This window comes from Amblyraja radiata, chromosome 6 (genome assembly GCF_010909765.2).
Source record: "Amblyraja radiata isolate CabotCenter1 chromosome 6, sAmbRad1.1.pri, whole genome shotgun sequence".
Classification (NCBI taxonomy): Eukaryota; Metazoa; Chordata; class Chondrichthyes; order Rajiformes; family Rajidae; genus Amblyraja; species Amblyraja radiata.
In genome coordinates this window covers 44,051,293-44,074,180 of record NC_045961.1, presented here as the reverse complement: position 1 = coordinate 44,074,180, position 22,888 = coordinate 44,051,293, and the positions used below count along the sequence as shown (strand labels likewise).

Sequence of the window (22,888 nt, the reverse complement as noted above, 5' to 3'; positions counted from 1 at the left end):
TATTGTTGTATCATTATTATGTGAACCTTGTTGGTCCGGCAAAACAGATAAAATGGCAGTACTTTGGAGCCAAAAATACCAGAAAATTGGTAGTGGACCTTTATATCATCACTTATGTTTACACTAATATTTTGCTAATATGACTCATATTTGAAGCACAAAAATACTAAATGAAAACACATTTTTGGTTTGAAACTTGTTTTAAACAATAAATGACTCTATCTTCCTGCAATTGGAACTCATCTAGGCCAGGAATATCCAGCTGTAGTTGAATTTGCACCATTTCAAAAAATTTCTAAAAGGAAACTGAAGAAGAAAGATACAAAATCGGGGAGTATTGAAGAAGGTAATTATCTTCCCCTAGGCAAAGTAAGAGAGAACACTATATGTTCAGTCACTTTTTATCTCACAAATAGAATACGCAATTGCATAACCAAAATTGTAAATTTGTTGTTTAATTTAAGTATTTTTTTCAGACAATACCTATTCAGCGTCCAGCTTGAACATGAATTTATATGGGAAATATCGAAGAGGGGCAATAAATCCTTTATTTATTGGACCTTTTCATCCCTATATCTTACTATTGCTGGTGCTTACCTGGATATCAATCAAATAAAAATAAACACACTGGCGTACTAAGGCACAGGAGAGTCACAAAGAATGGAAGGAAGTGAAGCTATTCAGAGAAATGTCCAGCATAAACAAACAACAGAATTTAAATTTCTTTACAGAGAATATTTTGGACTAGTTTACGTATCATTTTACAGTTTTTAAATACAGTAATTCATAAGACAGTATAATTACACATCTATCTAGAAAGGATCTACAGTACCTTATTCTGGTACACTACTAGAAAGTTTGCCTCTGTCACTACTGAGAAAGTCTATTTCATATGTTGGCTATTGTTTGTGGAAACACATTTACCAATTTGAAAGCATCTCTTCACCTTTATCACAAGATCCACTTTAATGCCAAATGGGATGAATAAGTCCAATAAATAGGAACTCACCGGTCTTTCTTAGAATCATTGTATGAATGTCACAGACTGAGAACATGCAAATTGTTAAGAGCATAAATGGAAGGAATACACCACAAACTCCTGCTGCTAAATGCTGCTCCACTATTCTGTAAGATCTGACTCAGTGCCTGCATCAACTTTACTTGCACTGCATCCCATGTTCATCGCAATAGATTTGAAGTTTTTTTTACATCCTAGTGTTCGATCTTAATGGTAAATGGAGTATTCTCTAAATTTCTCAGATTCAATCTGCTAATCAAAATCATATTCAAATTCATTTCCTTGTGTCATTTGTAATGTCAATTATAGAAATTAGGTATTTATTTTTTCTTTTAATTTAAAGTGTATTATATTTGGTAGGTAATTAAACATTTTTTATGTAATTATAGATCCCGAGTACAAGAAGTTTTTGGAAAGTTACTGTGCAGATGAAGAAAAAGTTGCAGCTAATCCAGAGACGTTACTGGGAGAGATAGAGGCAAAGACCAGAGAACTGATTGGTTAGTCTGATGGTGATTTTCAGGTCCACTTTCATCACAATTATTTTGGAGAACTTTATTCAGGAGCATAGCGGATTGATATTTTACTATATCATTAGGTCAGTATCAATAACTGATCAGATGTGAGTTAAACAATACAGGGAGGTATTTTCTGTTGTGCATGTTTTCATTCAATATATTTTTTACTAGGAACATTTTAATTTTAATTTGAAATCGAACATTGGGATTAAATTTCTAACCCAAAGAGGACAACTACTTTTGAGGTCAAAGAGGACAAAATCTCTGGTTGATTTGTTTTTGTTTCTTATATATTTCTTTTAAGTAACGTTGATGATTGACACTAACAGTATGTGTGATATCAGAAAATAAGTTGTTTTTAATTCTAATTGCATTGGCAAAATTAAAATCTTTAAATATTTTGTGGTATTGCGGAAAGATCAATACATTAAGTCATACAATTCAGCTGTTTCACCATAGACTTGGGTATGTTTCTTTCCCCAAGTGTACATCTAATTCCCTTCTAAAAATGACAATTGAATCTGCTTCTGTCACTCATTGGCATAATGCATTCTAGATCATGGTTACAAGGTGTGAGAAAAATCCTCTTGTATTTTTGGTCATTTTGTTTGTACTTAAGTCTGTGTCTTTGGTTATTGACCAAACATTCTCCTTGTCAACCTCTATTAAACTATCCTTAATTTTGAACATGACTGTTAAATAAACACTTGACCTTCTCTGCTCTGAGAAAAATTACACATTTTGCAATGCGCTTAATTAAATCCTTCATCCCAATATATTAGTTCACTTCTGCACAGTCTTCGTGGCTTTGAGGTCCTTCCAAAAGTCCGGTCCACTAAATTTGTCAGTGTTCTTAGCTGAGATTTAACCAGTAATTCAAACAAGAGAACAAAATCTCTCCGTTGTGCAATGCCTTTCATAGTTTGAGACCATGCCAGAAAACTTCAAATCTAGCGCTAACAGCACACTGATTCTGCAAATGACAATAAGATAATGATTAGATAAACTATACTATTGACGTTGTTTGAAGGATGAATGTTGGCCAGAACATGATTGGTAGCTCCTCTGTAATGCTACATAGTGCAGAATTTGTATATCCACTGGAAAGAACAGATGCAAATTTAGCCAAAGGCCAAAATATTTTTGACAGTGAAATGCTATTGCAGTTCTACACTAAAAACAGGGTCACAGAATGAGTATAGCTGGGAAGGAGACTTTGTGGCCAATCAGGTCCCGACTGAATCTGTGCAAGAACAACACCTTTTAATGCCACAATTGATTTTTGCCTTTACACACTGTTGAAATTCATTCCAGATCCTGGTTATGTCATCCATACCCAAGTCTTATTATGTATGAATTAATCCTTTTTGACACCATCCCACTGGCGCAGAAATTAGAATAAGTAGCACAATCTATTTGAATTCCACCATAATGAAATAAACATCTGACAAATTGACCAGTTAACAACTATTCATGGATCAGTCAAAAAAGTTGCCCAGACACTCTCCCCCCCCCCCCCCCCCCCCCATATAAGTTACATAAAACTTGTAAAATGATTTTCAGCATCAAACCGACATCAAATAATATCACTCCTGGCAATGCCATCGAGGAAATGTTTCTGTTTTCCTGAGAATGCTTTTCATCGGTTACCCTGAGGCACCCATGTCTGAAGCAGTCACATGTAAGTTCCATATAACCTTTCTAGATGCATTGCAGTTTCTCAACTATATACCTTTCCTTTCATGAATTTTGTGAGTTTCAAGTTTACCATGTGGCATTTGTGACTCAAATAAAATATAGCATTATTAAAATCAATCAGGATGAAAGGGGATAAAACAATTTTAAAAATAAGCTAAAACAAAAGATGTAATGCCTCAAGTGGCAGCAGTGGCTTTGTGGGGAATATTCATCTCCGAGGTAGAAACAAATTTCTACTCTATTAGGCTTTCACATAAATGCTGTTTTTAAAGAGTTCTGTTTGAGGCGCTGTCTTTCTGGCGACACTTTATAGTGAGGCTTTGTTTGGCAATGATGAAAAGGTTCCATGATTTTCTTTTTTCCAAGAGTAGATTTCTACCTCTAACCTAGCTGATATTTAGGTTTCCTGGTCATTTATTTAATCGGTGTTTGTGAGACCTTGCTGTGCACAAATTGATTTTTGCTTTTCCATATTTTCTAACAGGGAGTACCCTTCAAAAGCACTTCATTGGCTGTTAAGTGCTTTGGGACACCGTGAAAAGCATTATATGAATGCAACGTCTGCCTTTCTTGTATATGGTTGGGTCTGCCTCGCACAAGTTCGACTAATGAACCATACCTAATCTCATGAATTGAGTTGGTGATCCAAATGCCCCTTATTTATCTGGTTTAAGATGTGATCACCATTACACCAGACAAGCAACTATATACTTGTTGAGAACAATAACTGATTTTCATTGCATTGTTTCGTAGTTTCGATATCCGAGATCTTCATTAGTATCCATTTATTTAATTGCTTACATAAATTTGATGGTGCAATGACAACTTTAATCCCTAAGCATTAAAAATATTGAATTTAGTATATGAATCTCATATTTATCTATATTGCTTCACTGGTATCTTTAATAACTGTATATTTGTTTTCTGCATGTGTTAACCTTTAATTCTTATTTTTAAAGAATATGAAAACAAAAGAGCAAGAGAAATGGATGAGAATCAATAGCTCTAGTTAAGGAGCAATGGCATGATGTGCTGGGTGGCATCCATGTGTGCTATACATTTTATGATTTCTCACAATATTGGGCTCAGTATTTTTTCCAGTTCATGGTTTATATGTACAGCCTGAAAATTTGTTTTTGCATTGCTAGCAGGTACAGACCAATTCCCAACTCTGGAGAATGTCTATAGCCAGGAACTTAAGGGTGTAAACAGAACTTGGAAGCAGCTGCACGGGTACAAGAACACAGGTGCGCAGTTGTTTTAAAGTCACAGCTGTGACTATTGAACCACTGCATAATTGCACTTGTTCACTAAGCCAATTGAAATCAATTCCGCAATGTAAACTGGGAAAATTCAAAATATCAGCATTCTTAATTAGCAGAATAACTTCCTCACTGTTGTGCTAATTTTTAAAGGAAGAAGAGAAATTAATTTGACCTACATATGTTTAAATTACCAAGATTTATATAATTTTTGAAAAAGTAATAACAATTATTTTTTTAAAGGCATGTAATAGCAATAACAATTTGCATGAATACCCTAAAACATAAATTGTGCCAATGTATTTCATTTTAGAGGAATGATATATAATTGGTGGTTTTAGAAAACTAAATTTAATTACTGCATTATTTCTAGCCAGGCGAACCACACCTCTTCTGGAATATATTAAGAACAAGAAGCTGGAAAAGCAGGTGAAATTTTATGTTTTAAACTGTGTTTGTCATTAAATAACATTTGTTTATAAAACTGGCATTTTCTTCAATTGGGCATTATATTCCAGCGAATTAGAGAGGAAAAAAGAGAAGAAAGAAGGAGACGAGAGTTGGAAAAAAAACGTTTGCGAGAAGAAGAAAAAAGGAAACGTAGAGAGGAAGAAAGACGTAAAAGAAAAGAAGCAGAGAAACAGAAAAAAATAGCGGAAAAGGAAAGAAAGGAAGAAATAAAAATTAAGGTTAATTTCTTTACTTTAGTAGATTGGTGAATGTATCCATAATTTTAATTTAAGATGCAATTTGATTTTGTGTCAAATATTCATTTATAATAGTAAAACACAGGCTGCTCATTAAGGTCTACATTGCCAGTGAGTGCAAAACGCTTTCAAGAGAGAAGGCCATCTCCTGAAGTCATTCACAGTTACCCCTCAATTACATTGCTGTGTTCTATAAATAGTTTGCCAGCCCTGTCAGTGTTCTATAAATAGTTTGCCAGCCCTGTCAATAAGCCTACATCAAATTTATGCAAAGAGAATGCAATAAGTCTTGATCATAAATATTAAATATTGCATTGATACTGACAATTGACGCACTGTTGTGAGACCATTTTCCTTTTTTAACCGTGGCAACTTTCTGTATGAAACTTTCTTGGAGCACAGTTTCCTCAGTATAGTCATCCTACTTTTCAACCTAATGGTCAGTGCTTATGTTATTTTTTTTTATTGAGCTTGGCAGCAGACTTTTTAACTGCAAGAGTATCTCTGCTGAGATGGTGCATAACTGACATTTGTTTTTGAGTATTTCAACCCATAATTGTTAGATTGTGGTGAGCCCCAATTCCCTATCAGGAACTTAGCATCACTAAGGTCAATTGGCGTACCGCTACCAGCACGAATGCCAAGATTAATTAACTCAGTAGAAACACAGATTTTTTGGCTTCCTGCATCCTAACCTTTTTTTTCCCCTCGCAACCCTTGATTTGCTGAATTGCCTTTCCCCAGTTTCTGTTACTTAGACTAACTCCTCTTTCTTTCTTGGTTCTAATGAAGGATCTTCAACCTGAAACATTAACTGGTTTCTCTTTCCACACATACCCCTTGTGTGGTTGAGTTCTTCCACAACCTCTGAGTTTGTTTCAAATTCCAGCATATGCAGTTTTATTTGTATATATGTATGAAAAGTAATGGTACAATTAAGATTGAGATCTTAAATTGGTAATTTACAACATATCAATGTTACATTCCACTGTATGAAGATCCACTCTCTATTTTAATGCATTATTCTGTTGTCTATCACAAGATCACGCCCCTAAACAGAAAAATGCACATTAACCATGCTGGTTGCTTCAGAGATGGCTTTTGCTAAGATGGGAGAAGTGAATGACATTGCCTCTAAAGGCAAAATCAATTTGTGGATAACATTATTCCCAAACGGCATATCGTCTGCTATCGAGCAACCATGGTAACCCTTCAGAGGAATAGCTGCTGCTCCTAGCAGGAGCTTGCCTATAACTATGTGTAGTCTTGGATACAAGCAATTTGGGGATATCTGCAAGGTGACAAATTCTTGGTTCTGGCTTGTTGCTGTGGGCTGAAGATAAAGTAGATTAAACATTCACTCCTTGATGCTGTTGCTTAAGTAGGCTGTCTTGTCATCTGAGAAAAGCGAGTCCTGTCATGGATCTGTGGCAACATCCTGCACTGATCTCAGAGGAAGTTGAAAATGACTCTCATTGACTTTAGTGTTCAAAAGGGAACTGCAGATGCTGGAATATCGAAGGTACACAAAATTGCTGGAGGAACTCAGCGGGTGCAGCAGCATGCTTTGGTGCCACCTCCTGCACCCACACACAACTGACTGACTTCATCCACTTCACCACCAACTTCCATCCGGGAAATCCAATACACCTGGACGATTTCCGACACTTCCCTACCATTCCTTGACCTCACCATCTCCATCGCAGGGGACAGACTCCTGACCGACATACATTACAAACCCACTGACTCACATGGCTATCTGGACTACACGTCTTCCCACCCTGCCCCCTGTAAAGACTCCATCCCCTACTCCCAATTCCTCCGCCTACGCCGCATCTGTTCCCAGGATGAGACATTTCATACCAGGGCATCGGAAATGTCCTCGTTCTTCAGGGAACGGGGATTCCCCTCCGCCACCATAGATGAGGCTCACACCAGCGTCTCATCCATACCCCGTAACACTGCTCTCTCTCCCCATCCCCGCACACGCAACAAGGGCAGAGTCCCTCTGGTCCTCACCTTTCACCCCACCAGCCGGCAAATACAACACATAATCCTCCGCCATTTCCGCCACCTCCAACGTGACCCCACCACTCGCCACATCTTCCCATCTCCCCCCATGTCTGCCTTCCGCAAAGACCGCTCCCTCCGCAACTCCCTCGTCAATTCTTCCCTTCCCTCCCGCACCACCCCCCCCCCGGGCACTTTCCGTTGCAACCCCCAGAAATGCAACACCTGTCCCTTCACCTCCCCCCTCGACTCCATTCAAGGTCCCAAGCAGTCGTTCCAGGTGCGACAAAGGTTCACCTGTATCTCCTCCAACCTCATCTACTGCATCCGCTGCTCTAGATGTCAGCTAATTTACATCGGTGAGACCAAGCGTAGGTTGGGCGACCGTTTCGCCGAACACCTCCGCTCAGTCCGCCTTAACCTACCTGACCTCCCGGTGGCTCAGCACTTCAACTCCCCCTCCCATTCCCAATCCGACCTCTCTGTCCTGGGTCTCCTCCATTGCCAGAGTGAGCAACAGCGGAAATTGGAGGAACAGCACCTCATATTCCGTCTGAGGTCCTTGCGCCCTTATGGCATCAACATTGAATTCCCCCAATTTGGCTAGCCTGTGCTGTCCCCTCCCCTTCCTTCACCCTCTAGCTGTCTCCTCCCACCCTCCCATCCGCCCGCCCTCGGGCTCCTCCTCCTCCCTTTTTCCTTCTTTCTTTCCCCACCCCCCATCAGTCTGAAGAAGGGTTTCGGCCCGAAACGTCGCCTATTTCCTTCGCTCCATAGATGCTGCTGCACCCGCTGAGTTCCTCCAGCAATTTTGTGTACCCTCATTGACTTTAGCTGTGAGAGAAATCCAGGTACATGTGGCACTTAAGCCTGAACAGGCATTATTTCTCAGAGAAGTCAAGATAGGAGCATGGGTCCCCATGGGTGGGTATGGTCTTGATAATGAACCCTTCTATGCCCCCTCCACAGGGTCCCCATGGATACCTCTAATTCCTGTGGTTTATCTTAATGTTATCCAGCGAGAGATGTCTTGCTTGCAGATAATTACCCATTGTAAACAATTTTTGATTGCAAAGATAGACAAAAAATGCTGGAGTAACTCAGCGGGTCAGGCAGCATCTCAGGACCCTTCTTCAGAATGATTGGGCGGGGTGAGGGGGGAGACCGGAAGCAAGAAGGGTGGCACGGTTGCACAGTGGTAGAGTTGCTGCCTTGCAGTGCTTATAGCGCCAGTGACCTGGGTTCGATCCTGGCTATGGGTGCCGTCTGTACGGAGTTTGTACATTCTTCCTGTGACATGTGTGGGTTGTCTCCGAGAACTTCGGTTTCCTCTCACACTCCAAAGATGTGCAGGTTTGTAGGTTAATTGGCTTGGTATAAATGTAAAAAATGTCCCTCATTTGTGTAGGATATTGTTAATGTAAGGGCATTGCTTTCGGTAAAGACTCGCTAGGTCGAAGGGCCTGTTTCCGTGCTGTATCTCGAAACTAAACTAAAAGACCAGGATAAATTTTGTGGGCAAACTGATGACTTTTGGGGGGGATTCCCTGGTAGGCTGATTGTTGGCCAGGGACAGTGTGATCCCAAGAGGGATACATTGTTATGGACTGTGGATCTAGTTAACTGACTTTTAGTGGAGGGAGGGGGGAGGAGTGTTTGTAAACTTACCTAAAATTAGAGAATTCAATGTTCATACCGTTGAACTAGCGAAATATGAGGTGCCGTTCCTCCAATTTATGTTGGCCTCACTTTGGCAATGGAGGAGGCCCAGGACAAAAAGGTCAATATGGTAATAGGAGAGGGATTTGATTGCAGAGAGGTTACTGAAGCTGTGGGAAGGCTGTCATAAGTGTGAGGCTGTTTCTAATCTTCAGTTCCTGATGGAAAGGAGTTTGGGTTTTGGATGATTGCACCATTTGTACCAATGTACATAATTCATAGGAGCTCCACACTAAATGTCTCATCCCAAGTTGCCAATAACCACCATTTTTGAGGCAAGAAAATCCCAAGCAACAAAGGCTGTAGATAAGTTCCCACATGTTTAAACTTGTAGAATTCTACAAAAAATAGTAGAATGTATCAACACTTTAATAAAGAGCAATGGACCTGGAAAATGTTGTGAGAATGCCAGGGAATTTTTTAACTTTAAGACCACAACATACTGTCATGCTCTGTTGAAATTAATTCTTAGTGAGGTATGCAATGCTCCTGTAGCTAAAGAATTGCTAAAATGAGTTTGGATGGTAAAATTAGGTTTTACACCTGCTTCCTGTGTATGTTCCTGAAGGGCAGCCTGGTACAAAAGGTAAAGAATGACAATGGTGAAGTATTGGATAAAGTAACATTCATGAACATGCTCCGAGCTATGAAAGACAAATTAATTTAGGATAAGAAAGCCTAAAATTTCAAAATGTAACATGTTTTATAATATACTTTATATATAATCAACTTGCATTCTAATCTTCAGTTGTTGAAAAAGGCTGATAAGGAAGAAGAACAGGACTTGGACAAATGGAAAGAGAAAGCAGAGGATGGTGAGATTGATAAAGGAAAGTGGGAAAAACCATGCTGTCCAGGAAAACGATCAGATAATACACAAAAGGATGTCAAAGATAAGTGAGTTTTAAAAAAAACAGTCTTATTTATGTGGTTGTAATAATTATATATTTGCCTGCACATTTGAAGCGAAAATGTGTATTGTATTCTTGATCCCTTCATGGCACCTGGACATTTAAATCAAATGTAATGTGAAAATTGATAAAAGGGATTCCTTTGCAATTGTGCTCATGGCCGTACCAAGGGGAGGTGCGTTGGGTGCGACCGCACCCCCCTTTCCCCCCCCCCCCAAGAAAAAATCACTCAAAAAATAAACAAAATCGGAAGGAAAAAAAAATCAACGTTTCCACTTTGGAAACGGCCAGTTCTCTGTTCTCCCGTCGTAGGGCAAGAATGGCTGAATCTGAACCCAACGGCTGTAACCCTAACACCAGACGCCGCTGCGGAGGAGCCCGTTCCCCCCGCCGCCGGGGCACAAGCCATCTTCCCCCCACCCCATCCCCGCTGGGCCCACGCCACCCCTGCTGAGCTAACGCCACCCCCGCTGGGCCCACGCCACCCCCACTGGGCCCACGCCACCCCCGCTGGGCCCACGCCACCACCGCTGGGCCCACGCCACCCCCGCTGACCTCCGCTGGGTCCACGCCACCCTCGCTGACCCCCGCTGGGCCCACGCCACCCCCGCTGGGTCCACGCCACCCTCGCTGACCCCCGCTGGGCCCACGCCACCCCCGCTGGGTCCACGTCACCCCCGCTGGGTCCACGCCACCCCCGCTGGGCCCACGCCACCTCCGTTGACCTCCTCTGGGTCCACGCCACCCTCGCTGACCCCCGCTGGGCCCACGCCACCCCCGCTGGGTCCACGCCACCCCCGCTGGGCCCACGCCACCCCCGCTGGGTCCACGCCACCCACGCTGACCCCCGCTGGGTCCACGCCACCCCCGCTGGGCCCACGCCACCTCCGCTGACCCCCGCTGGGCCCACGCCACCCCCGCTGGGCCCACGCCACCTCCGCTGACCATCGCTGGGTCCACGCCACCCTCGCTGACCCCCGCTGGGCCCACGCCACCCCCGCTGGGCCCACGCCACCCCCATTGACCCCCGCTGGGATCACGCCACCTTCATTCCCCCCGCCCGCTGCGCCCGTGCCACCTTCATCTTCGCCCCCCTAACAAGAAAGAGGGGGGGATGTGAGAGGGGGAGGGGGAGAGAGAGAGGGGAAGGGAGGGGAGAGAGAGATGGGTGAGGGGAAAGGGAAAGGGGGATTATCTTTAGTGAGATTGCAAAATTAAGGTAGGTTTTAGAGCTATTATATTTGCTCCTCCATATGAATAATATTAAATAATATCAAACAATTGTAACTGCTTTCTTTTCCTTGATAACAATACTGAAAAATATGAATTCCATAGTTTGTGACATAAATACACATTTTAATGGGATCATTGTATACAGATGTAACATTTCAATCTCGAGATCGGGGGGAGGGGGGGGGGGGATTGGGGGCAAATATGCGTCAAGCCGATAGCCTAATCGTTAAAGAGTTAAAAGATAGCCTAATCGATAAAAAGCTGAGAAGAGCTGCCAAGGAAAGGTACTCTGAGAAGTTGAGGAGCAGGTTCTCAGCTAATGACTCTTCTTCAGTTTGGAAGGGCATGCAAGAAATCACCAGCTATAAGAGGAAAGCCCCCCACTCTTTGGACAATCGTCAGCTGACGAATGACCTGAATGAGTTTTACTGCAGGTTTGAAAATCAGAAACGTAACCCTGGTACCCCCTAGCCAACAAACACAGCCAGATCCCAGTCTGCAAAGAATGGACCCTGCACCCTCTCCTTCCCATTCACCACACACCTACTTAAGGCAAGACTCCAGTATGAAAAGAGTGGACCCTTTCCCACCCCACCCAACACTTCACACCTACTCACAGCCTGACCTCAGTCTGCAAAGACTGGGCCCTTCTACTCCCATCCCACTCCAATCACCACTTCACACCCAATTACTCATTTTTAACCAGCCCCTGCCTGCTTCAAAGTCTCCACTATTGTCCCTGTACCCAAAAAGGTAAGGATTACTGATCCTAATGACTACAGGCCTGTCGCACTGACCTATGTAGTCATGAAGACCGTTGAAAGGCTTGTCCTGGCCAAGCTGAAAAATATCACAATCCCTCTGCTGGACCCTCTGCATTTTGCATATCGGGCCAATAGATCTGTGGATGATGCAGTCAAACTGGGCCTGCACTTCATCCTCCAGCACCTAGACCGCCAGGAAACCAATGCGAGGATTTTGTTTTATTGATTTTAGCTCTGCATTCAACACCATTGTGCCAGAGCTACTACGCTCCAAACTTTCTGAGTTGACTGTGCCTGAACCCCTCTGTCGGTGGATCACCAGCTTTCTGACAGACAGGAAGCAGCATGTGAGGCGGGAAAGCATATCTCGGATGATCCGTGGGAGATTTCAATTTTCCACACATAGACTGAGAATCACATTCGGTAAATGGGCTGGATGGTTTGGAGTTTGTAAAATGTGTGCAGGATAGTTTTTGCAGCAATACATAGAGGTACCTACTAGAGAAGGGGCAGTGCTGGACCTCCTGTTAGGAAATGAGACAGGTCAGGTGGAGGATGTATGCGTTGGGGAGCACTTCGGGTCCAGTGATCACAATACCATTAGTTTCAATATAATTATGGAGAGGGTCAGAACTGGACCTAGGGTTGAGATTTTTGATTGGAGAAAGGCTAACTTTGATGAGATGTGAAAGAATTTAAAAGGAATGAATTGGGACATTTTGTTTTATGGGAAGGATGTAGAAGAGAAATGGAGGACATTTAAAGGGGAAATTTTAAGTACAGAATCTTTATTTCCCTGTTCGGTTGAAAGGAAATAGTAAATATTTCAAATGTCATTAGAAACGGGAATAGTGCCGGAGGATTGGCGTACTGCGCATGTTGTTCCATTGTTTAAAAAGGGTTCTAAGAGTAAACCTAGCAATTATGGACCTGTTTGACTTCAGTGGTGGGCAAATTAATGGAAAGGATACTTAGAGATAATATATATAAGCATCTGGATAAACAGGGTCTGATTAGGAACAGTCAACATGGATTTGTGCCTGGAAGGTCATGTTTGACTAATCTTCTTGAATTATTTGAAGAGGTTACTAGGGAAATTGATGAGGGTAAAGCAGTGGATGTTGTCTATATGGACTTTATTAAGGCCTTTGACAAGGTTCCCCATGGAAGGTTGGTTCAGAAGGTTCAATTGTTGGGTATTAATGGTGGAGTAGCAAGATGGATTCAACAGTGGCTGAATGGGAGATGCCAGAGAGTAATGGTGGATGGCTGTTTGTCAGGTTGGAGGCCAGTGACTAGTGGGGTGCCTCAGGGATCTGTGTTGGGTCCACTGTTGTTTGTCATGTACATCAATGATCTGGATGATGGTGTGGTAAATTGGATTAGTAAGTATGCAGATGATACTAAGATAGGTGCTGTTGTGGATAATGAAGTAGATTTCCAAAGTCTACAGAGAGATTTAGGCCATTTGGAAGAATGGGCTGAAAGATGGCAGATGGAGTTTAATGCTGATAAGTGTGAGGTGCTACATCTTGGCTGGACAAATCAAAATAGGACGTACATGGTAAATGGTAGCGAATTGAGAAATGCAGTTGAACAGAGGGATCTAGGAATAACTGTGCATAGTTCCCTGAAGGTGGAATCTCACGTAGATAGGGTGGTAAAGAAAGCTTTTGGTGTGCTAGCCTTTATAAATCAAAGCATTGAGTATAGAAGTTGGGATGTAATGTTAAAATTGTACAAGGCATTGGTGAGACCAATTCTGGAGTATGGTGTACCATTTTGGTCGCCCAATTATAGGAAGGATGTCAACAAAATAGAGAGAGTACAGAGGAGATTTACTAGAATGTTGCCTGGGTTTCAGCAACTAAGTTACAGAGAAAGGTTGAATAAGCTAGGTCTTTATTCTTTGGAGCGCAGAAGGTTAAGGGGGGACTTGATAGAGGTCTTTAAAATGATGAGAGGGATAGACAGAGTTGACGTGGATAAGCTTTTCCCATTGAGAGTAGGGAAGATACAAACAGGAGGACATGACTTCAGAATTTAGGGACAGAAGTTTAGGGGTAACATGAGGGAGAACTTCTTTACTCAGAGAGTGGTAGCTGTGTGGAATGAGCTTCCAGTGGAAGTGGTGGAGGCAGGTTCGTTTTTATCATTTAAAAATAAATTGGATAGATATATGGATGGGAAAGGAATGGAGGGTTATGGTCTGAGTGCAGGTAGATGGGACTGGGGGAAAATAAGTGTTCGGCACGGACTTGTAGTGCCGAGGTGGCCTGTTTCCGTGCTGTAATTGTTATATGGTTATATGCTGCCTGACTCGCTGAGTTACTCCAGCACTCTGTGAAACGTCGCCTATTAATATTCTCCACAGATGCTGCCTGACCCACTGAGTTACTCCAGCACTTTGTGACTATTTTCCCTTCACCCATCTACCCAAGCCCACTCTCCCCCTCCTTTTCTATGTTCCTTTCCACCCATAAACCTCTCTCTGCCTTTACATTTCACTCCTCTTTCAAATCAGCTCTACTTATCTACATGCATTTTTATTCTTCACTTTTTAGTCATGGAATGATGCAGTGTGGAAACAGGCCCTTCAGCCCAACTTGCCCACACCGACCGACATGTCCCATCTAAACTAGTCCCACTCACACGCGTCAGGCCCATATCGATCTAAATCTGTCCTATCCATGTACGTGTCCAAATGTCTCTCGTTACATACACCCAGCACCCTTTGTGTGAAAAAGCTACGTCTCAGGTTCCTGTTAATTTCTGAAATATTGGTCATCAATTTGGTGCAAAAATGCTCCAAAATAAGGCTCAGAATGCATCAGAGAGCATCTAAAACCCCTGGCATCGAGGGACTTCACGCTGCGCGCACGTGATGTGCGCAGCACGCACATTATTTCACACTAAGTTTTTTGTAATCCTGTCATGCCACCCCCCTTTTTGAAAAGCTTCGTACGGGCCTGGTGCTATTAGGATAATTTATCTAATTTTGCAGATGTAGTTACATCTGCAGGACAGAAAATGATTATATCTTCAACATTCATTTTCTCGCTTGCTAAAAATATAAATATTTTTTCAAATATACTAAATAATTATTAAATTGTATTAATACCAAACCACATAATTTTAGTTTATTGTGATTGCAGTGTTTTTCTCTACCGTTTTTCAGTCTCTTACAGTTTTACAAACTAGTGGAATAATTACACACTTTTATTTACATAAAATAAGCAGATTACTCAAAACTGCAGTTTGGTAAAGATTTTAGCTCGAGGTGTTTTTACTAGCAAAAATATAAAAAGAGTTAAAACGACTTTTTAACATTAAAGGCAAAAAAAAAACATAATTCTATGAATAAAGAACCAAAAATTACATTTATAAAATATTTGTGTTTACTGTTTGTCGATCAACAAGCACTATCATTGCCTGCTATCATTTATTATCTTCTGAAAAACACAGCATTTAAGATTTTTTTAGAACGTTTTAAGTCAATGAGAATTATCATGGAAGAATCAGATTTGATCTAGTTTATTTCAGGTAAATGGATAGAAAGTAATTGACCTGAAATGAAGATCAAATAATTTGTAGCTATTAGACTTGTTATGCATGGAACTATAAAGGATAACTTTAATTTTAAATTATTGTATGAAATGGGTGTAATGAATTAGGTATCTCTTACAACTCGCCCACTTCATATTTTCATTAAAATGAAATAATAAATTAACCATGCTTTGGTGAAGGTGTCAGTGGCTAAACAATTACCAAGCCAAGGTTGTAGTGTAGTTGTCTTCTCACCAGTGGGCTAGTTCTGGCATGTCTTACTACTTACTGTCAGGAAAATGTCAATTTAAATGTTGTCATTGTTTATTTGTATGATTGATTTTTTTTTTTATCCCCCTGATTTTCTTTTTAAAGCTTAATTTTCTTTAACATTTTAATTTTTAACAGGTCCTGACTGAATGCTTGTGAATGTTCAGTTTAAACAGCAGATTTGGCAGCTGGGGAGCAGAGGGGAACGGGGTCTCGCTGCTTTCAACGCCGGTCTTGTCACTACAGACGGCCACTTGCGCTGAGAGAGGCCCAGTGTTGCCTGAGCCTTGTCTATGTGCTAGAAGTCAGGCTCCCAGAGGAAGACTGCTCCCTGGACCACGCTGGAAGAAAAGCATGGTCCAGGGCACAGACGACCAGCAAACATGGGGTAGTAGAAGATCTGCCCTTTCTGTTACAGCTCCCTTGAGTTTCATAACAAACAATAGAAATGGTATTTAAGTTTTCCTAATTTACCTTTTATAATTATTTAAATTATGTCATTGCAGGCAACCGTGCAAAAAAATAGAAACAAAACTAATATCAAGTTTTATTTTTACATAGACCACCAAACGATAGTGATAGGGAACGCAGGGAGAGAGAGCGGGAAAGAAGATTGAGGGAAAAAGAACGAGAACGAGAGCGACAAAGGCGACGTGAGGATGACCGCAGAAAGCAAAAAGAGCGTTATGATGTAGAAAGGGCTTTCAGAACAAAAGAAGACGAAACAAAAAGAGGGAAGGAGCATGGACAGGAAAGAGAAAAGAAGGGAGACAGCTTGAACTACATGTTCAGTACTGAAAAAATAGACAAACTGGGTAAAGAAGACAAAAATGATGACATGGGATCTAAAAGGGAACGGATAAGGAATAAGGTATCTGTCACCATTTTTTCAAGCTACTATGGTATTGGCAACATTAATTGGAATGGATATTCAAGCCCCATGTTTTAAAATACTGAAAATTATATGCATACATAAATTAGTTGTCAATTACTTTGAAAATTGGACAACATCTAGCATTGACAGGTACTGTGATGTACTTTTTCAATACACTGTATCATTTTAAAGTACTATATTAAAACTATTCATATTTAAGATGGGGTAAACAATTCTGTTCTTCAAATTTTTTGTTTTACTATATTCAGTTTGTTTTGAAATTTACATTAAAAATTGCAAATCTTCTAGAAATGGAGTTACTATTTTCAAAAGTTAATAAAAACTTAAAATTCTTCAAGAGACAGCTGATCAAGATTCATGCCTATTAAAACAAGTATTTTACTCGGGTGACAAAAGGAAGCAGGATAGGATCCTTCTATTCCATTACCACCAACATTCTGATCTCAAAGTTGCTTGAAATCTGCATTTTTTTTTTTTCATTCAGGGATACTAAATTATCTTCTAAAATAGAATGGAAAATTTTAAATAAAAATATATTTTAACTAGGTTTATAAGTTGATGCTTTGACAAGGAAATCAGATTTGGTACACTGATTAGGAGAATTGTTTAAGGAAAGGTCTTATTTAGTGAATGGGTTATTGTCGTGTCCTTGAATAATGGGGAAGGGGTTGTGTCCATATAATTGTTATTTCACTTTTTTCAAAACTTTGGTTAGGAGATGCATCTTTGAAGAATTATCCTTGAAGAAATATAAAACATAATGTACAGGCAACCCCTGTATTATGACAATTTGTGTAATGGATATGCACCCTTATGGAATTCACAAATCATGACCAAAAAACCTGGGATATATAATAAAGATTCACATTAACTTTATCTGAAAAAAGTAACTGAATAAATAGAATTTATTTTTTTCAACTCTCATTTCTTAATGTATGGATGACATGGCTTTGTGTTATGGAAAATGTGTTTTCTAAGAATGCAACTTTCTTGTATATAGTTTTAATAGGCCTTCCCAACACACGCATTTCCAAAATTCAAAATAATTTTTACAAATTAGGTACAAGGCATTAATATAAAGGAAAAAAAATGAAATAATTGCAAACAATAACTTTGAAAAAAACTATAGTATTGAACAAAACAGCATGAACATAGTCATAGAATTCTCCAAGGTCTACTCTTCAAGGCATTCTGTTTAAACATAGCTAATCACATTCCTGTTAGTATTGTAAATGTGAATAGGTTTGTGAATTTAAAAAAATATATAAAGATTAATAATTCTCTTAGAACCTTAACTTACAAACAAATCTAATTTCTCCATTAAATTGAGAACATTCAAATTACATCACCTCGCTGTAAGCTGTTCAGTGTATTGAATCCTAAAAGTTGAAAAGCATGTATTCATACTTAGATGGGGTGTTGCAGCATAGGGTTTAAGTCAAGAAAATTATTTAAGAACATGTACTGTTTTATTTTATACATGTGTGAAGAGAAAACGATTGGTGAAGAAAAATATAGGCCCTCTTTTCAGAAACTGGGCTTTCATTGTAAACCCAGATACTGAGTGCTTTTCCCACAAATGGCACCCAATTCAATCCTCAATCATGTAGTTTTGTCATTTGTCTGGAATTGGTAACTGACTTTGAATGGGGATTTCTAAAGGCAGGGTAGGTCATTTGATTAGCTGAAGGCACCAGTGATCAATTACATAATCAGAAGCAACATCATCTTACGAATTTGTAGAAAAAGTGCTTATTGAGGGTCAATTTGGTTGAGATATTCAGCGAGGAAACAAACCTACCGGCCCACTGAGTCTGAACCGACCAACGATCACTAGTTCTACCTTACACACTAAGGCAAATTTACAGAAGCCAATTAACCCACAAACTTGCAAGTCTTTGAATGTTGGAGGAAACCCACGCAGTCACAGGGAGAACATACAACCTCCGTACAGACAACACCTGTAGTCAGCATCAAACCCAGGCCTCTGACTCTGTAAGGCAGCAGCTCTACCGCTCTGTCACTGTGCCGCCCTTGCATGTGGTGCAGTTCTATTCAGTTATTCAGAATGTCTGTGAACTTTACTGCTAACACCTTTAAGTGTTTTGAATTTTGAACCTGGAAAAAGGACGAGACATGGGTCGGGTAAAACAACTGGGATCAAACATAGAAACATAGAAACATAGAAATGAGGTGCAGGAGTAGGCCATTCGGCCCTTCGAGCCTGCACCGCCATTCAATATGATCATGGCTGATCATCCAACTCAGTATCCCGTACCTGCCTTCTCTCCATACCCTCTGATCCCCTTAGCCACAAGGGCCACATCAAGTTGCCTAGTCCCTGATAAGAGAACCTTACTTGTGTTTTTATTAACTGTTTTCTCTTCACATATCTATAAAAGAAAACAGTACATGTTCTTAAATTATTTTATTAACTTGAATAGGTAAAAGACTTCAGTAGACCATTAGTTAAGCTGAAAATTTCTAGTCAGCTCTTTTGAATAATAAACAGCTAAGTGAACAAAATAAAATACAGAATTATTTACAGCAAATGTCATCTTTGTTGCTTTCACAGGGCAAGGATAGTAGAGCTGCTTCACCCGTGCTCACACTCAATGTCATGCCTCTTAAAACTTAATGCCTTGCCTCCTTATGTGGATGTTCGCCACCAGAGTGTCCCCCTACGATTAATTTGAAAATAGCTGCTAACTAATTGAATATCAACCTCGAAGACCTGCAGAAATGCATTGCAATCATCTATCCATGCGGTAGTTACTCACAAGGTTTAACATTTTAGGCATATAGAATTAGATGTCAAACAATTTTAAAAAATCTAACTCAACATTTTTGTTTGTTGTTGAATAAAATGTTAAAGTCATAAAACTGAATAGAATTACACCCCAGCACATGTAAGGAACTGTTTCTTTATAGCTATGTCTTTTAGCACATACTGAGTGTATTTATTTTTTTGCAACTAGCACATGAACGGCCATGCGTACCAAATATTTGGACTATTTTTAAAATAAAATGCTGGAAGTACTCAAGGAGTCGAGCAGCATCTGTGAGGAGAGTCAATGTTTGAGTCAATGGCTTGTCATAAAAATATTTGAACTGATTACCAGTGAGTTGTGCAAAGAAACAACCCTTTAATTCATGAAGGCACTTTATATAGGTGCGTTGATTGCTTTGCATATGCAACTCAGAAGATGTTTCAAACAAAGTTGAATGCTTTGACCAGAGCTGACACTGCTTGCTTTACTCAGGATTAACAGTTTCAAATCAGAACAAACTCATTTGTTTCATTTTGATACGTTATCCTATTTCATTTGATGCAGTGCACTAAGAATCTGTGACAGTAAAGAAGAAAATTCCAGGAAGATATCAATAGTGTGGTCAATTGGACAAATTAGAGCAAACTAATTCAATCTATAGAAGTGTATGGTAGTGCATTTATGAGGGCAAAAGAGTATACAATACCAAGAAGTGCTGAGGAACTTTGAATGCATATTCATAAATCCCTGAAGTTCCAGATTGGTAAATAAGGTGATTAGGAAGGCATACGGGAGAATTATACATTATGCCTTGGGTAATAAAGTAAGGAGCAGGGAGGTCATATCAAAATAGAACTTTCTCATTAGGCCACAGCTAGGGAAAATATACTATTTTTTTTGATTTGTGATTGTTCCCTTTGGCCAAGAAAACCCTGATAATACATATGGATAAAATGTAACCTAGAATCATTAAAGCTTCTTTCAATATTAATTTCTCGGTGTGTAGAATTATGAGCAATAAAAAGAGATCGTACGTCTTATAAATTAAATCTGTTGCAAATAAGGTTAGCAAAGGCTTGCAGTAAATTAGACTGGCAATTGGTCAAAGTACCCCATGCGTATTTGCTGTTGATCATTATGGTGAAAATCTAATTGCTGGTTTCTTGATTTGCCCTAATTTCATTGTAATTTGTCATAACCTCTTGAAACAATAGGATGGGGAGGTGACACAAATAGCCTTGTACAAATGCAAGAAAGGGAAAATTAAAATTATTTCTTGTGATAATTTAATATAACAGATTATAGTCCAGCACAGGTCTTTTAAATAAAGAGAAGGTACTCTGCGCCTTAACAAGCTTAAAGGTAGCTAAATCCTCAGGACCAGATGAAATTTATCCCAAGCAAGTACTGCAGGCAAAGGAAGAGAGTGCTTATTTTTTTTGGAATGTTGTTTATTTGTAAGAGAATGTCGGGGATATGGCAGAGACTTCTACATCTTTGCTGGACACAAGTGTATGGTATGGGAGGGTCTTGGGGAGTATTGAGAAATGGAGTATGCTTGAAGATGACAACATAGATAGATAATATGTTTACGAAGGCAAAGGAGATGTTGGTCTTCATTGATCAGGTTATTGAATACAGAAGTAGCGAGGTTATGCTCCAACTTCAAAAAATCTCGGTCAAACAGCTGGATTACTGTGTGCACTTCTGGTCACACACCTGGTTATGATCTGATAGTGCTTGAAAGGGTACAGAGATTCACCAGGATATTGCCAGTTATGAGGAGAGACTGGAGAAACTAAGTTGGTTCTCCCTGACGCAGAAAAAATTAAGAGGCCACATGATTGACATACATAAAATTATGAGAGGTATCAAGCAGAAAATATTTATCCATATCAAATCCAGGATAAGGAGGGGATATGAGGGTCACATTCATCATACAGAGTGGCTAGCACCTAGAAAGCATGCCTGAGAGTGGTTAAAGCTGGGTTGTTGATAACATTTAAGAAATGTCTGGATGAGCACCTAATCACCTTGGTCTATGGACTAAGTTCTGGGAGATGGGGTTAATACAAAAGGGTGCCTGCCCTCTGGTCATCGTGGATGAGCTGGGCTGAATAGCCTGTGTTCATGTAGTACAATTTGATGATTCCTATTTAGCTCTCAGATTGAAATTGATTTCCATAAAATCTAATTTTGATGAAAGAGTCACATAGCAATTGTCTATTCACAAACTAACATGCATTCCAGAACCATCTTTTGGAGTTTCTTATGTTTCCATTCTTAACATTACATTGTCACACTGAAATGACACTGCTTGTAAAACGTGTATCACATTGCAGCCGCATGGGTTTTGCACAGTACCACTTTTTCTGGTTTTGATTGTACAGGACCGCCCAGCTATGCAGTTGTACCAACCTGGAGCACGGTGCCGAACCCGTTTGGGATCTGGTGGAAGAGCATATGACTGCTGCAGTAAATCCTCTGAAGATAGCACAGAAAGAAAGTATGAAGATGACAGTTCTGTTGGAGCCTGTTCCGAGAAGAGTTGTGAAGAATGAAAGAGCCTCAGTTATGTGATCAGAGGAGAAGTACTTTTATTACTGCATTGAATCAAACAGATGGTATCACAATGTAAAAAGCACTGATTTTTCATTTAATCTGCTATTAATAAAAATTCTGTGATTTTATTTGTAATTTGACTAGTTAACCTAGTTTAAAGTAGTAAATGACAGGTTGAATTTATTGCAAATGAAATCTATAAAGCACACCAAATTAAGTATCGGACCAGTTGCACGAGGAAGCATTCTGCTTTACTGGGAGTAAAATTGGTAGGTAGATGCACCAATCATTTTGAATACAATTATTGGATGGGGTGCAGGATGAATGGTGAGCTTTGGTTATTAATACAATATTGACAATTTATAAACAACAACAGATATTGTGATTTTGTAGAAGTTGCATGTATGTGATTAGGATGCCCATGGTTTTAAAACCAGTGTGGAATGATAAATTCAGTTAAGCAATCTGATTATTTTTCAATACACATTACCCTGTGAACAGGAAGAGTGGTGTTGTTATTTTGAGTTTGATGTGAAATGGTTTTAGGTGTTCATTAATACTGAAGTGACAGTATGACTCATTGTAGATCCAAATCATCTGGATCTGAAGTATTCTGAAGCCAGGAAATTGAACACTGCCCCATGATGCCAATTTGTACTGGTTTATCACATTTGTTGCATTATAATTATCTTTTACTCCTTAGGTAGTTCCTCGGGATAAAGGACAACTTGTTTCCATTCCGACTTTGCAGATTCTGCAGCGACTAATGTGGAGGCTGCAGAATTCCATAGATGGACAGGAGGTGGCTGGTGGGTCAAGTGGGTGGGTAGCTTGTGAAGTAGTGTGCCCATTCTGCCACTTACATGGGGTTATTGTGTCCTCCCAATGCATGGCCTCAAGCATCTCAGTGCCATCCTGACCTCTCCCCTTTGAGCAATTCTATTTTATTCAAATAAACTTTTGAGCACACACTTAAATATTAGTTACATTTATGTAAAACAGCA

General features: G+C 40.0%; 1 protein-coding gene across 4 annotated transcripts in view; it reads left to right on the top strand.

Moving 5' to 3' along the window:
- Positions 1 to 22,388, top strand: part of LOC116974318 (regulator of nonsense transcripts 3A-like) — a 35,311-nt gene extending 12,923 nt beyond the window's left edge. Inside the window, exons 4-11 of one of the 4 annotated variants that reach the window (XR_004412333.1) lie at positions 248 to 346; positions 1,408 to 1,518; positions 4,383 to 4,481; positions 4,870 to 4,925; positions 5,015 to 5,185; positions 9,681 to 9,829; positions 15,795 to 16,107; positions 16,218 to 16,356. Coding sequence is in view for 3 of the 4 variants with exons in the window: in XM_033022651.1 (XP_032878542.1) it covers positions 248 to 346; positions 1,408 to 1,518; positions 4,383 to 4,481; positions 4,870 to 4,925; positions 5,015 to 5,185; positions 9,681 to 9,829; positions 16,218 to 16,527; positions 21,713 to 21,883 (1,166 nt within the window). In the remaining variant the exon portion in view is untranslated. Of the gene's footprint in view, positions 1 to 247; positions 347 to 1,407; positions 1,519 to 4,382; positions 4,482 to 4,869; positions 4,926 to 5,014; positions 5,186 to 9,680; positions 9,830 to 15,794; positions 16,108 to 16,217; positions 16,528 to 21,712 lie in introns of those variants that run through there. The other 3 variants (XM_033022651.1, XM_033022652.1, XM_033022653.1) reach the window with 3 other exon arrangements.
- The last annotated feature ends 500 nt before the right edge of the window (positions 22,389 to 22,888 follow it).